The sequence below is a fragment of the Saccopteryx leptura genome, chromosome 1, assembly GCF_036850995.1.
Source record: "Saccopteryx leptura isolate mSacLep1 chromosome 1, mSacLep1_pri_phased_curated, whole genome shotgun sequence".
NCBI classification, from domain to species: domain Eukaryota; kingdom Metazoa; phylum Chordata; class Mammalia; order Chiroptera; family Emballonuridae; genus Saccopteryx; species Saccopteryx leptura.
Genome location: NC_089503.1, coordinates 354,891,445 through 354,907,635, shown reverse-complemented (window position 1 = coordinate 354,907,635; position 16,191 = coordinate 354,891,445). Strand labels below are relative to the sequence as shown.

General features: G+C 44.0%; 1 protein-coding gene across 1 annotated transcript in view; it reads right to left on the bottom strand.

Annotated features, from left to right (window-relative positions):
- LMBRD1 (LMBR1 domain containing 1) overlaps nucleotides 1-14,473 on the bottom strand; it is a 125,353-nt gene extending 110,880 nt beyond the window's left edge. Inside the window, exons 1-2 of the mRNA XM_066359100.1 lie at nucleotides 14,198-14,473; nucleotides 1,947-2,123 (exon numbers count right to left, since the gene is read on the bottom strand). Of these exons, the coding sequence (XP_066215197.1) occupies nucleotides 1,947-2,123; nucleotides 14,198-14,272 (252 nt within the window). The 5' untranslated portion in view covers nucleotides 14,273-14,473. The remainder of the gene's footprint in view (nucleotides 1-1,946; nucleotides 2,124-14,197) is intronic.
- Nucleotides 14,474-16,191: the final 1,718 nt, after the last annotated feature.

The window sequence follows — 16,191 nt, the reverse complement described above, 5'->3', positions numbered from 1 at the left end:
TAAGGGCAATGAAAAGTACAAAGTTTTCAAGATACAGGTATCACAATTTGAGGGTAGGACTGCAGAAGTAGGAGAGAGGTCAATCCTGAGAGCTAATAACAGGCCAAAAAGAGATTAATCACTGGGAAAAGGAGTAAGAGATGAACATTTTAGCTGTTAAAATATTAAATGTTTTATGCCTTATATTCTTTTAATTTATTGATTTTAGAAAGAGAGGAAGGGAGACAGTGGGAGAGAGAAACGTGATTTGATGTTCTATTTATTTATGCATTCATTGGTTGATGCTTGTAATGTGCCCTGACTGGGGATCAAACCCACAATCCTGACATATTGAGATAATGCTCTAACCAATTGAGCTACCTGGCCAGTTCTTAGGGGACATTTAATAAAACAAGTGCCCTAAGTTTTTATAGGTAATATTTTTGCTTCTTTAGGTGAATTCTTAAAGTCTTGCTCAAACAAGTATGATACAATCTCAGATTAAATAAAACAAAAACAAAAACTAACACACAGAAAGTGACTACTACTAAATTCAGCATGGTCCCAGAACAAATATGTAATATATGAGGAAGTTAATAATTTCATGGAAACACTTACTTTAGAAATTTCAAGATGAAAACATAGTCCCACAAAATCTAAACAAACCAAATATTCTAAATTCAAAACTAAATACCTCCTATTCAAATAATAATTATACAAGGGATAAGCTAAGACAGAGATACATGTAAAGATCCTAGTGAACAAAGCTCTAGAGCCAGACTGCCCAGCTTCGAATCCAAGCCACAGCACTTATAAGCTATAGAGGTTATGTCACCTCTCCAACCCTTAGTTCTTTTGCCCATAAAACATCAATAATGGTATCTACCTTACGGGGTTGTTTGGGAGATTAACCCTTTTGAGTAGTGAGTTTTTTGTTGACCCTTTGAGGATGTACATGAACGTTCGTACTACTCAAAGGGTTAAAGGCAGTTAATATACATCAACCATTTAGGACAGGGTCTGACACATAGTAAATATTCAACAGATATTAGTTCATACAGTTTTTGGCACATACTAAGTAAGTGCTCAATTAAATAGCTGCTAAATGAAGACCTACAGAAAATAACTATAGTTATCACAAAAATCAGAATATATCTAAACCTAACCACAAAAAGTTTCAAATTATTTAAGCCCAGTTGGCCAAATTCAAGAAATTATTTTGGAACTTCGTTATTGACATAATTGAAATATTGCATTCAAATATTTAAGTACTTACATGTGTGCTAGACATTGGGCATATCACAATAAATAAGACAGTTCCTGCCTCACAGAAGTTTATACAGTACTAAGAAACTTAAAGTAATGTGCATAATTGAAAGGGAACTCAGAATTCTTCCAGTCAAAATCCCTTCATTTAAAAAATGAGACCCCCCTCTCCCACACACACACACAAAATGAGAAAGTTGAAGTCCAGAAAAGTTAACTGATTTGCCCAAAGATACATGCCAGACACTTAAAAACAAAGACTAGAACTTAGGTCTTAGAATTCTCTGATAATTCCCAGCCTTGTCGTCTTTTCACTATACCATGCTAACTCAAAGTACTCAATGTGAAATAAAGGCTAAGATTCTGCTCTGCCACCAACAAAAGACCTTCTAAGTTATTTATTTAGTGTATTAATGCAAATCAAGTCAAATAAACCTCAAGCTATGAGAGACACAAAAATAAAACCTACTACAATAAATTTTCAGATTAACAAAAGGCATTCCTCACACTTGGAAATTTGTCAAACTGTGTCACTCAACAGTGTTTCTAGTCTTCCATGTCATCCTCACAGTCTCGGCCGCCATGCTGCAGTTCATGCTCATTTATTCCCAGAGACAACAATAGAGCACAACACATAAGGTCTGCTAAACTTACACTTAATTGCCAGAAATTTGAAAATAATAAAATCATATAATGATTACCTTAAATGTACCATTTTGATTTTTCATGTAAGAAACCAAAAATATATCCACTGGTAGAAGTGCTGATGTAATAAGTGCAATTGCCAGAGAAAAAATTGCTGTTATGGTGGAGACAACTTCACTTTCCCGCTGACTTTGGTATTTCCGAACATATATCCAGCAGAATGCCAAAATAGCCTGAAATAGAACAAAAAACAAGTGTCTTGTTATTGCCCTATATATTCTTTTTTGTATGTGTGTGACAGAGACATAGAGAGAGAGTCAGAAAGAGAGACAGATAGGGACAGACAGACAGGAAGGGAAAGAGATGAGAAGCATCAATTCTTCGTTGTGGCACCTTAGTTGTTCATTGAATACTTCTCATATGTGCCTTGACTAGGGGGCTACAGCAGAGCGAGTGACCCCTTGCTCAAACCAGCGACCCTGGGTTTCCAGCCAGTGACCATGGGTCATGTCTATGATCCCACGCTCAAGCTCCTAAGGACACACTCAAGATCCTAAGGACACGCTCAAGCCAGATGAGTCCATGCTCAAGCTGGCGACCTCAGGGTTTCAAACCTGGGTCTCCGCATCCCAGTCTGACATTCTATCCACTGCGCCACCACCTGGTCAGGCACCCCTATGTATTCTTTAAAAATGATTTTAACATGTTGTAGTGCCAGTGGCCGAGGCCAGGCAGGTCCAGATGGGATTCAGACAGATGGAAGAGGAATTGCGGAGCCAGAAAGCGTTGGGCCATACCCATTTAATAAGAGTCTCGCAAGGGTGGATGAGTAAATAGGCAGGGGAAAACTTCTCGGGCAAATGAACAGCAAAATGACCCCTCACAGGGGTGGGCAGGCAAGCAATCTACAATCCATCCTGAGGGCAAGCACCTGTTGCTTTATATAGGCCATACACACGTGGCACAGCCAGGTACTCACACACTAATCAAGCAAAGTTCAAGCGAGCAAGCCTAACACAGCTGTTTCCCCAACACATGTTTAAAAGTTTCCAACAGGAAAATTTCATATCAAGTAAAGGTGTTTATAGATGTGTAAAAAAGGTACACTACCCCTTATAAACTTAAGATTCATCCTTTTCAAAGCCTATTTCATGAATGCAGTACAACCTCACTTAGGTGCAAAGACATACACAAAACATGTAAAAGTCAATAACAGTGCTCAGTTATATATTGCCTCACAGAGTACAGTGTAACAATCAATGGTTTCCACAATGTCTTAGTTTTCAATGCTTTTTCCCTATAGAGCTCTCTAAAGTAAAGGAGATATAATTAGGTGCTCTGGCCTTCTGAAGCATCACAGAATATAAACTGAATTGAAATTAACCTCTGGGACATTATGACAGTTCAAGAGCACCATTCAACTAAACACTAACTGCTAATAATCAAAGCAAATGACACATTATATAATTCAAAGTTTAAAGGGTATTAAAAACAGTGTACACTGAAAATGGATATGTGCGCATTGCAAGGAACTTTCCAGTGAGGTAATGAGGTTGACATCTCTTATCAAGCAGGTACTCTTAACAGTTCCCAATGCCTTTCTACTTATTAACACAGAGTACAGGACTACAGTCTCCTGATGCTCTAACTTTAGGTAACATCAGAATTATCTGGAATACTTATTAAAGCACAGACTGCTAAGTCCCACTCCCGGAATTTCAGATTCAAGAGGTCTGAAGTAGAGCCAGAAAAATCTGTATTTGTAACAATCTCCCAGATGAGGCTGCTACTGGCCCAAAGATTACATTTCAAGAACTTCTTCTCTGCTCAATTATAGGAGATTGCAGATAGATACTAAATCAGTGATCCTCAACTTTGGCTGTGGGTTAGAATCACCTGGGCAGTTTTTAAATAGCCTTACGCCCTACCCCAAGTCAATTCAATCAGAAAGTGAGGGCTCCTTCAGGCACCAGCACTCTAAACTCCTGAGGGTTCCAGTCTGAGATCAACTTGAGAACCACAATTTTAAATAAGCTCTATAAGAGCTCTGGGACATATAATATTTATTATTATAAAGTAATAAAAGGCATTTTTATTCTTCCATTCTTTTCAACAGATTCAACTGTTACTTCTTTTCCGAGTATCTTTGTTATCCACCTAGTTTCATAGCTTCCAAACCCTTCTACCCCGTCAAGACAAAATAACAGTTCCATAAACAGAAAAATCCCCTTTGCCATTCTATAGTTGAAATCTCTCTTTATTCTCCATTCCTTAACAACCACTGTTATCTGTCCCTAGGTATAGCTTCTGCTTTTTCCAGAATGTCATAATGTACCACCTAGCATGTCATCTTTTGAGTCTGACTTCTTTTGCTAAGCATAATGCATGTGAGATCCATCCAACTTACTGCATGTAAACTCCTAACATATTACTCGCATTTCAGTTGGTGTCAGCAGGAAAAAATAAAGAAGGGAATGCCAACTCTGAAACCTGAATATTGGAAAAAAAAACACTACACTGAAATTGTTTTAACTACTTCCTAATTTACTTGGGGGGGATTATTTTCCATAAAATGTTATATATAAATATTTAATGGCTGTTTTTTAAACATTTACATATATTTAAAAAGAAAACAGTTCTCGAATTATTTTGAAGTCATTAGACATTAGACTGTAGTACTCCAGCCCACTGGGAACTACCAGTGTTGCGAGGAAGAGACCTACTCAAGACACAAGCTTATGTCAAGAGGAGGACGGAAAAGGGGAGGCTTGCCAAGGGAGGCAAAGAAGACCTCCTGAATTCCTTCTCCCTCAGTTTTTATTGACCAGAAGCAGAACAGAGGTAGCAGGATTACAAGGGAGGGAGACCAGGTGATAAAGGGAAAGAATGTCTAATGGCCGTTGTGCTGACATGGAGAAAGGACTAATTTGGGTCAATACATTCCTTCTCTTTTATTAATTAACAAGCACAAAGGCAGGAGCAATCTAGAACCTCTAGGTTAATTTTCTAAAGCCCATTCACATGCATTTTTCCTTTGTGTCTGAACAAAGGTCACTCACTCACACACCTTCTTGGTGTTTGCATCCAAGAGACATTTATTCACTCAGGGCTTTTGACTCAAGTTCCCCAATCCAAGTCCTAGAGCGTTCAAGGTTAGATGGGTGATACCTACACTAGGCCTTATCTTTCTATCCTTAGCAGTACCTAAGACAAAGTGTTCAATATTTTTTATTGTTGTTGGTTTGCAAGAAGATGGTTATTATTGCAAAGGCAGTAGTTTAGCAATACCAGATACAACTGCATGTAAAAAGCAGCTTAGGCAAAATAATTAAGACAGAGGTTCCAGAACTTTTTGGTCTCAGGATCCCATTACATGTTTTTAATAAGATTTTACTTACTGATTTTATAGAGATGGGGGAGGGGGGTGTGGGGCAAATCCCATTTATGCATCAGATAAGTGACTTTGTATCAGAGACTTCCTTATCTGTATACTGGCTTAAAGATACACTATAAAATGGGGCAGACCGGGGGCTTGCTCTCTCTCAGTTCCTGAAATTAGCATTGCAAGGAGAAGCAGCCAAGATGGCGGAGTGCTGAGGGAGAAGCCAGTTTGTGCCGAGAGAAGGAGATGGGGAACAGGTGAATAAGGCTGGTGAGGTAGAAACCTTTGATTCTAGGAAACTCGGATAAGTCAGTGGCTTTGGGAGCCCTGAATGGAAAGGGAAGTATTTTCCCACTATGTGTATTTCTCACCTGCCAAGTGCTAGCTAGGATAAAGGTAATGGCCCACCAGTTCTTGGCTCCGTTGTTTCATTACCGTCTGTCCAAATCAAATGCGAACCTGCACAGGCCAGGCGACTGTGATGGTGGCCGTGGCTACTGGCCTTACAGGGGGAGAGGGGAGGAGGAGCAAGAAGTTATCAATTCATAGTTGCTTCACTTTAGTTGTTCATCGACTGCTTGTCCTACATGCCTTTACCCAGCAAGCCCAGGGTTTCAAAATGGTGACCTCAGTGTTCCAGATCAACGCTCTATCCACTGTGCCACCATAAGTCAGGCCCTTTAGAGATTTAAAACTGAAAATGCAAAGAGCTTTGTTGTTTATGTAGGGTAAATCTATCAGTTGTTATTATATTATAAATTAAACAAGCCTGACCAGGCAGTGGTGCAGTGGATAGAGCATCAGCCTGGGTCACTGAAGACCCAGGTTCAAAACCCTGAGGTCACCAGCTTGAGCACAGGCTCATGACCACAGGGTCACTGGCTTCAGTGTGGGGTCACAGACATCAACCCATCATGATTGCTGACTTGAGCCCAAAGGTTGATGGCTTGGCTGAAGCCTACCAGTCAAGGCACCTATGAGAAAGCAACTAAGGTGCTGCAACGAAAAACTGATGCTTCTCATCTCTCTGCCTTACTGTCTGCCTGCCCCTCTCTGTATGTCTCTCTAAAAAAAAAAAAAAAAAAAAAAAATTCAAAATAAACCAAAACTGTCATCTACAATATAGGAATAAGAATACTTTCATAGCATGTTAAAAGGAGTAAGTGAGAGATAAAGAGTTTAGCACAGTGCCTGGACATAGTAACTGGTTAGCAAATAGCAATAATTAGTATTAAATGTCATATAACAGAGCAGTTTATAAAAGAAATTAACATCTTATTTACAAGTAATTATAAGGAAAGGTTTAGAGCAGTTCTTAACCCCTCTCAAGATATTCTGATTTAACTGGTCTGGGTTTTAGGATTTAAAACTCCTAAGGTGGTTTTAATGAACAATCAGATTGCAAACCACTGGGACACAGGCAGGAATGAGAATAGCTGGATGTTTGTTAAACTACTGAGCACACACACTACTGGGAAGCTTGTTAAACTGCAGATTCTGATTCAGAAGGGCTTGGGTCTTATGTTTTGTATTTCTAACAAGATCCCAGGTAACACCCTCACTTTTGAGTAACAAGAATAAATCTGCTTTACAGAAATGGAGATTCTATTTTGTATAGTAATGGAAAATATTTGAAAGGTGGTGTAAGACAAATTATTGAAGATCTTGGGGTAAGTAGAAGGGTTAAGATTTGATATAGTAAACACAGATAATCAGCACAGAAGAACCAAATCTAACAGTTCCTTATGTGGTAGAAGAAACTGAAGTCGATTGTAAGGCCGGTGGCTGAGGCCAGGCAGGTTCACACTGGATTCAGGCAGACGGTAAAGAAACTGCAGAGCCGGAAAGCGTTAGGCCATTCTGTTTAATAATGTCTCACAGCCCTGGCCGGTTGGCTCAGTGGTAGAGCGTCGGCCTGGCATGCGGAAGTTCCGGGTTCGATTCCCAGCCAGGGCACACAGGAGAAGCGCCCATCTGCTTCTCCACCCCTCCCCCTCTCCTTCCTCTCTGTCTCTCTCTTCTCCTCCCGCAGCCGAAGCTCCATTGGAGCAAAGATGGCCCGGGTGCTGGGGATGACTCCTCGGCCTCTGCCCCAGGCGCTAGAGTGGCTCTGGTCGCCGACAGAGTGAAGCCCGGGATGGGCAGAGCATCGCCCCATGGTGGGCGTGCCAGGTGGATCCTGGTCGGGCGCATGCGGGAGTCTGACTGTCTCCCCGTTTCCAGCTTCAGAAAAATACAAAAAAAAAAAAAAAATGTCTCACAAAGGTGGACAAGCACACAGGCAGGGGAAACCACCTCTCAGGCAAACAAACAGCAAAAGAGCCCCTCACAGTGGTGGGCAGGCAACCCACCATCTGCAATCCCCAATCTCTCTCCAGCGCAAGCACCCATAGCCTTATACAGGCCATACACACGTGGGGCAGCCACGCACTCACGCACCAATCAGGAAAAGGGCTTGCAGTCAGTAAACCTGCGAGCAAGCCTAACACAGCTGCCCCACATCCATTCTGCTTGCCCAAGATTACAAGTTATCAATCTTAGTGTTCCGATTCTTTAGCAGAGGACTGGCAGCAGCTCTCAAAATGTCAAGTCCACAGAACCTTTCTGAGGATTTCCAATTTGAAAATTATTCTGATATCAATACTAAAATGCCATTTACCTTTCTACTATGTTGACATTTGCACTCATGGTGCATAAACGATGGTGGGTAAAACTGCTGGCCAAATAAACATAAGGCCAGACAATGGCACCAAACTCTGCCAGTAGTTGTATTCTTCACAATTACACACTCACAGAGGGGGGAAGAGTCAATTTAACCTAAGACTGTGCTTAACAAAGCAATAAAAATTAATTTATTAAACTTCAACCCTTGAGTCTTTTTAATACTCCGTGGGGGGAAATGTAAAGTATGCATTTAAGTTTTTCTACTGCGAAACTTGTGATGGCTGTCTCCAGGAAAGGCGGTGTAATGCTGGTGGCTAAGCCCAGGCAAGTTTACATTGGATTCGGGCCATGTACGGCCAGTAGTCACGGCCATCATGGCGGCCTGGCTCCTGCAGGTTCCCATTTAATTCAGACAGATGGTAATTAATCAATGGAGCCAATAAATGGTGGGCCATTTTCCTTTATTCTAGATTCGTACCAGCCAACAAGTAAAAACAAACACACAGGGCACCAAAACCCACTCACATGTTCTCCTGTTCCACAACCTGGAACTTTCCGGTTCTTTCTAGAATCAAAGACCCACTAATCTCAGGCACCTCCTTTTCCCCATCTGCACGCCTCCATCTTGCTGGCTCCTCTCCTACAACCAGTGGCCTCTCTTCCCTCTCTCCCCTCTCTCCCCTCTCTGCAACAATGTAGTCTCCTAACATGGCCTCCTAGCTCCTCCTTTTAAAACTTTTCAGAGGGACAACCCCCTCCTCCAGTACACATTAGCATAATCAAGCCCCTTTCCAGCATGAAGGTCATACAGCCGCCCAATGTGGGCAGAGCCTACTTTAACAAAAGTGAGCAATACCAAATAACACAAATATTACAAACTTATTTGCCCAACAGGCCATCAGTAGAGAAACTGTGGAGCCTGAAAAGTGTCGGGTCATCCCTGTTTATTGGAGGCATGCAAAGACAGGTAAGCAAACAACAAACGTGAAAGAGCTAACAAAGGAAAATCTGCTATTTGCAGCAAGGGCAAGAGAGCAAGGAAAACCACACCTCAAGGTGGCGGGAGAGCGATCTGGGAGAATCACCGCCTGGGGAAGCACCCATAGCCTTCTATAGGCCATGCACACGTGCCTCTGCCATGTGCTCATGCACTAATCAAGCAAAGTGCTTAGAACTGGTAAACCCGCGAGCAAGCCTAACACAGCTGCCCATAGGCAGGTACCTCAATACTTACAGTTGGAAGCCAAACTAGACACTCTTTGCAAGGATCATTTTTACTTGAAAGTACAATTGACTGTGGTTATTCAGACTTGGATTTTTGGCAGATTTTTGTCAAAATGAACAAAGAGAACCTATCACATCAAGAAAAACAACTGGCTGCATTTATCAATAATAAAATTCTCCTCACCAGGCGGTGGCATAGTGCATAGGGCATTGTACTGGGACACAGAGGACCCAGGTTCAAAACCCTGAGGTCACTGGCTTGAGCACGGGCTCATCCAGCTTGAACACAGGTTGCTGGCTTGAGTGTGGGATCATAGGCATGACCCCATGGTCACTGGCTTGAGCAAGGGGTCACTCATTCTGCTGTAGCCCCCCAGTCAAAGCACATATAAGAAAGCAATCAATGAACAACTAAGAAGCCACAATGAAGAGTTGATGCTTCTCATCTCTCTCCCTTCCTGTCTGTCTGTCCTTGTCTGTCCCTTTCTCTGTCTCTGTCACAAAAAATAAATAAATAAATAAATAAATAAATAAATAAATAAAATTCAAGCTTTCAAATGAAAATTAGAATTTTAAAATTTTGAAGGACTTTTATCTTAAAACTGAGCTTAACTTTCAATACTTATTCCAGGGATTTCTTCTGACAAAATCAGTGGTGATACTATGAATGTGAAATCTTGATATTATATAATAAAAAATATCCATACTGGAAGAGCTGCATAACTCAATGAACCAGTGTGGGGCAGCTGTTAGGCTTGCTTGCTGGTTTACCGGCTACAAGCCCTTTGCCTGATGGGTACGTAAGTGTGTGGCTGCGCCACGTATGTATGGCCTATATAAGGCTATGGGTGCTTGCGCCCAGGGGGACTGCAGTTGGTGGATTGCCAGCCCACCACTGTGAGGGGCCATTTTTGCTGTTTCTTTGCCTGAGAAGCAGTTTTCCCCTGCCTGTGTGCTTGTGTCTGCCATTGTGAGACATATATTATATGGAATGGCCCATCGCCTTCTGGTTCCCCATGGTCGCTTCTTTACCATCTCCCCTAATCCAATGTGGACCTGCCTGGCCAATGACAGCAGCCACCGGCATTACAAATGGCGTAGTGGGCAGGATTTGGAACAGATCAGCATGGAGCCACCAACACCCTTGAGGAGGAGTGGCTGTTCCCAGTGGCTGTCTTGTTTGGGGCCGTAGGCTGGGTGTTTTTTACAATCCTGCAAGAAGAAACCAGGAGCTCTGTGCGAGAAGCTGAGCGAGGTAAAGCTCCAGGATAAGCTGCATACTGAGTGGCAACAACGGTGTGAACTGGAGCGAGCGCTGCAGACGGAGGCCAACTGGGTTCGAAAGTTGCTATGTGAGGTAAAAACTGAGCGCCAGCAGCGCCTGGAACCGGAGCGGTCTCTGGACAAGGAGTTGTGGGTTCATGAGTTGCAGTTTGTCCTGGTGGCTGATCATTGGCAGCAACGGCTGTCGGAGAGACAAATGCTAGTTCAGGAGCTCGAGTCTCAGCTTCAGATCAAGAACCGGCAGCCGCAGGAGCCAGAGCAGGCACAGAAAGAAGATAGAGCTGCATTCCTGCCACAAGGGTGGCTCTGAGTCAGCAGGAGCAGGCGTTTCAAACTCTTCCTCTCCTGAGGGGAGGCTTGGGCAGCAATTGCCGTCCAAAGACTCAGAGCCTGGCCAGTGGTCACCAGGAAGGTAAAATCCCAGGAGCAAAGATTCCCTCAGGGGAAACCACAGCCTCCTCCCCAGGTAGTGGAGCACTCTGTGGTCTGGCCCTACATGCAGGCAGAGCTGATGAAGTTGGGAGCACAATTCAGGCAGAAACCCACTGAACCACTGGCAGCCTGCTTGCTGCAGTTGCGGGACATAAGGGTGAATGGCCTCATGCTCGCCGGAACAGAGTCGGTCCGTAAGGCTGTGAGGGCTGCTGCCCATGCTGTCCCCTTGACTAACAGGAGTAATGGGCCTGTAAAGGTTAACTGAACACAGACGTGGGTAGATTTGACTGCAGCCAGGGAAGATAGAAATTAGATGGCAAGTCTAATAAAATCTTGGAGCTTTGGTGGCAGCTTAAGTCAGAACAGAGGTTCCAGTCACTGAAAAAGCAAGGGAAGCGGGTGGCTCTGGCATCTGCCAGAAAATGACTCACATTCATGTTCAGCTAAGAGAATTAACTGTCAAGGCAGCACAGCCCTTGAATGTGTTTGATCCCACCAGGCCCTCTGAGCTTGCTGAGGGGTTTGGATGAGGCTTGTGACAATGGACAGGGCACTCATGGAAAGGTGCTAAGGTCCAATAATAAAGAGCTATATGGCCTGTAATGGACTTTTACGCTAGTGGTTTGCACAGACAGCTGGGCTGTCTATCATGGGCTGATCTTGGACTGTGACTATGAGAGACCCTGATGGAGGGGGGCCACAGCACCTGTGGAGGCCCTCCTGCACCAGGAAGCTGCTCTCATCCAGTCACAGAGACACACCAATGTCACTTTTTCAAAGGACACAGCTCTGGACTATACAGGCCTCCCACCTACCATGGGGTGGGGAGCTAGAGGTGGGCCTCCAGGTAACTCTCTATGCAGAGTGCTCAGTGAGACACTGTGAAGGGCACCTTTGTAATTGTCATTTTTGGTATGTAAGCACTCTGCATATTGTGAGGTGAGCAACCCCAAAGGGATGGAATGTGGGGCAACTGAGTTAGGCTTGCTCGCTGGTTTACCAGCTGCAAGCCCTTTGCCTGATTGGTACATGAGTGAGTGGATGCGCCACGTGTCTTATGGCCTATATAAGGCTATGGGTGCTTGTGCCCAGGGGGACTGCAGTTGGTAGATTGCCGGCCCATCACCTTGAGGGGCCATTCTTGTTGTTTCTTTGCCTGAGAAGTGGATTTCCCCCACCTGTGTGCTTGTCTGCCATTGTGAGACTTTATTAAACAAAATGGCACAACACTTTTCGGCTCCACAATTTTACCATCTGCCCAAACCAAGTCCAATGTGGACCTGCCAGGCCATGACGGCGGCCACCAGCATTACAACCAGTGGTTCTCTCTCTCTTTTTTTTTTTTTTTAATTCATTGGGGTAACACTGGTTAACAAAATTATACAGGTTTCAGGTGCACAATCCTAAAACCAGTGTTTTCTAAATGACTAAATGCATCACGTTATAAAACTATGCATGGTGAAAGAATCATTCAATGGATCTTAATGAAACAGAATAAAACTTAATTGATAGCGTTTTAGATTCCATATTGCAACTAACCTTTAAGAAGCTTCTACTTACTGAGTTTTGGTATAGTATTAATGAATATCAACAATTGTCTAAAAATACTCCTGCATCCAACTGTGTATCACTATAACTGAATTTTTTTCATATACTTCAACCAAAATTATATCTCAAAAGACTGAATGCAGAAGCAGACATGAGAATCCAGCTCTTTTCTAATAAGCCAGAAATTAAAGAGATTGCAGAAAATTAAACAATGACCCTTTACTAATTTTTTTTCTACTTCAACATCCAGTTTTTTCCTTTTCATTGAATTTATTGGTGGTGACACTGATTAACAAAATTATATAGGTTTCAGGTGCACAATTCTATTACACATTATCTGTACGCTGTATTGTGTGTTCACCACCTCAGTGAAGTCTCTGTCCATCACCATTTGTTGCCCCAATCCCCTCCTCCACCTCCCTCCACCCACTTCAACATCGTTTCAAATTCAATTCCCTCTTAACTTTTAGCTCCTGCTATAAAATCAACTTAAATGCCTCCCCATCTCCATCTAGCCAAAGTCTACCTCAATTACACTTTCTTCCAATATTGTTCTCTATCCCCGAAGTCCTATTTTATAAAATCGTACTTTGGTTTTCAGTACTTAAAATATCTGTTTCAAATTTTTTTTCTATCTTCAGGTCCACTTAAAGGCTATAATTTTTTTTGTTCGCATCCTCCTACAATTTAGAGCACAACTGCTATACTGAAATGTTTATTCATTGATAACTGCCAAGATATACCCACTAGACTCTGATACTGGTTACATGCTAGCAAAACATTACATACGCTGCAGACACCGTTGCGGCATTTAATCAAGATAAATATTTCCAGAACTAAAGATTTGGTTCGACTTTTGTTTTTATTTGTTTTCATGATGCGAGTGGCTAGAATACTTGAGGAATGAAGCAACAAACAGGACCGAATGAAGACAATGAGAAAAGAGGGTGAATACGGAAGAGAAACAAATCGAACTGTCAAATAAAATAACCTGAGGGTTTTAGTATAGAACAGAAAAGTAAAATCTTGGTCATCTGGGCCATTAGGACCCACGTTTTGCTCACGGGATACGCAAGAGTAAGTTGGCTGGGAAAGAGGCACCTGAGGTCAGATAGACAGTAGTATTGTAGACAGACGTTGATACTGACAGTAAAGAGGGCTACAGCTTGCCCCACACGGGTATCTACACCGATCAATAGACTGGAAAGGAATTTGAAACCTGGAAGTCAGAACGTACAACTCACGTCACCAAAACAGAATCGCACAAATGGGTGGAGAGGGTTGGAAACTCAATGACCCCAAGGCTGGCAAGAGCGGCAGGAGAAGCGGAGAGGCTCCCCTCTGCACCGGCAACGCCAGCGCCTACAGCGCTTGCCAAGTGCGGGGGCCGCCGCCCTCCCCAGGCGCCCGGTCCGCAGGGCGCCAGAGGCCCTGCCCCCTTCGGCACTCTTAGGGCCTCCCCAGTCTCCAGACCCCACCGCCCCCGGCTCACATCCGGAACGGGCAAGAGTTTGGAGGAAGGAAACGCGCAATATTAGACGTCACCAGGCAAAAGACAGCAGAAACAGCCCGAGACCAGTGCCCCGCCCCCCAACCCACAGCGCTGTCCCGGTCCCGGCGCCTGGGAGCCCCCCAAACAGTCCAAGCTCCACTCCGAGCGGGCGGGGGCGGGGCGAGGAGGGTCTCCCGGCCCCAGAGGCCAGTTGCAGGGCCGGCCCTTCCTCTCTCCCCCCATTGTAAAGATGGGACGACTCCAAGCGCCTCCCCTACCAGCAGTAAGAGGCCGAAAATGCACCAGCCGATCACCAGCTCCGCGGAAGCCGCGCCAGCAACCTCGGCCGCCATCTTCGCTTCCGGCGCGGACGGCTCCGAACCCTAGGGGTGGGGAAAGGGGAAGAGGGAAGGGGACAGGGTGCTAGGGACGCGGCGCCCGCGCACCCTAAAGGTTAAAGGGACTAAGGGGGTGGGGCAATTAGTTGCCTAGGAGACCCAGCCCGCGAGCGTCCCCTGGCGACAGGTTGGGCGGGGGCAGGCTAGGACCGCTCAGGGCCTTGGCGCGCGGACGTGTGACGTCACCACGCTGCCGGCTCGCGAGGTGATGCGAGCGTCGCAGGGACTCTGTCGGAGGGAGAACGTTGTCTCGCAGCGACAGAGCTTTTTGAAATGCTATTTGTTTCGGCCTAAGCTGATGAATTAACTGTAAAAGCTGGGGAGAACCACAGGGCTGAACTGGGTGTATCTGAAGTCCAAGCCAGCTTTAGGTGTTTCCACTTCGTTCCGAAAGGAAGTTTGTCCCTGGTGTCCAAGGTGTGATTAGCAGAACTCACCAGGTTCCCGGAGTGGCTTACTGGAGAAAAAGTTTACCAGCCACCCAACTGACTTTATAATTGGCTGATCTTGGGGCCTGGCCCGAGAAACTGCTTTGCTGGGCACTAATGATGATTAGTGATGGTCTTTCTACATCAGGGATTGGGAACCTTTTTGGCTGAGAGAGCCATGAACGCCACATACTTTAAAATGTAATTCCATGAGAGCCATACAACGACCCGTGTACATTAGGCATTATCCAATAAAAATTTGGTGTTGTCCGGAGGACAGCTGTGATTGGCTCCAGCCACCCGCAACCATGAACATGAGTGGTAGGAAATGAATGGATTGTAATACATGAGAATGTTTTATATTTTTAATGTTATTTTCTTTTAAAGATTTGCGAGCCAGATGCAGCCATCAAAAGAGCCACATCTGGCTTGCGAGCCATAGGTTCCCAAACCCTGTTCTACATACTTGTAATATAATCCAAATACAACCTCATGAGTGAATCCTACCATCTCTTTGCAATTCATTATATGGTGACATAAATAGGTACCTGGGACCTATTTCAGGCTGGAATCCTGTAGTAGGGAAGGTGTGAAGTCATCTCCCTGCTAAGGGCAAAATGAAAGAAGGAAAAAAGCAGAAGACAGTTTTAACATGAATTGGTACCATCATATGCTGGACCTGCAAATGTTTGAACCTGGTTCTTCTGTGGAATATTCACTTCTCTGGATACTCCTTAAAAGTGAATAAAAGCATCTCTATTCCAGGTAGTCATTTAGAACACCTTCACCAGCTGCAGGATGTACTGTGGTACTTCTGCCTCCACCTTCTAAGGTCTCCTATTCCTCTCCTAGAGGCCCATTTGGCTTGGGGGAGAGATCTAACCCTAGGCCAGTTTTCTCCTGTTCCCTGACATGACCTAAATTTTTTTCTATCGAAAATTATCATATATAACCTTGCACCAACAACATTGGGAACACAGGCCAATCTCAATATAGCTGCATTCTCCTAGTTCTAATATCAAGACAATCAGTCTTTTTCATTGATATCCCTGAGAGAGTCAGCCTGCCCTTCACTTTCCACTGTAGTTCTTTCAGGCCTGAGCTGGGCAGCAGCCCTCTGTACCTCTCAATTGCAAGAACTGTATTTCAAACTCTCTAAGTAGCTCCTTTGCGGCCTCCTTTACTAGGTTAGAGGTTAGACAGTAACACCTTACACCAATCATCTCCCTATACATCACTCCTTAGGGTCAAGTGGGGATCTGCAAACCAGCAACAATTTTTCTGAAGGAAGTCTCTCCAATTTTTCTTGTATGCCAATCATTTATTGATATTTTATTTAGCTGAAAGATTCAAGAGTTGTAGAATAAATTCCTCTTCCATCTATTTTTAATTCTGCACATAAAGGAGAATTCATGATTAGGGGTGAGACGAAGAAAGACCATCATC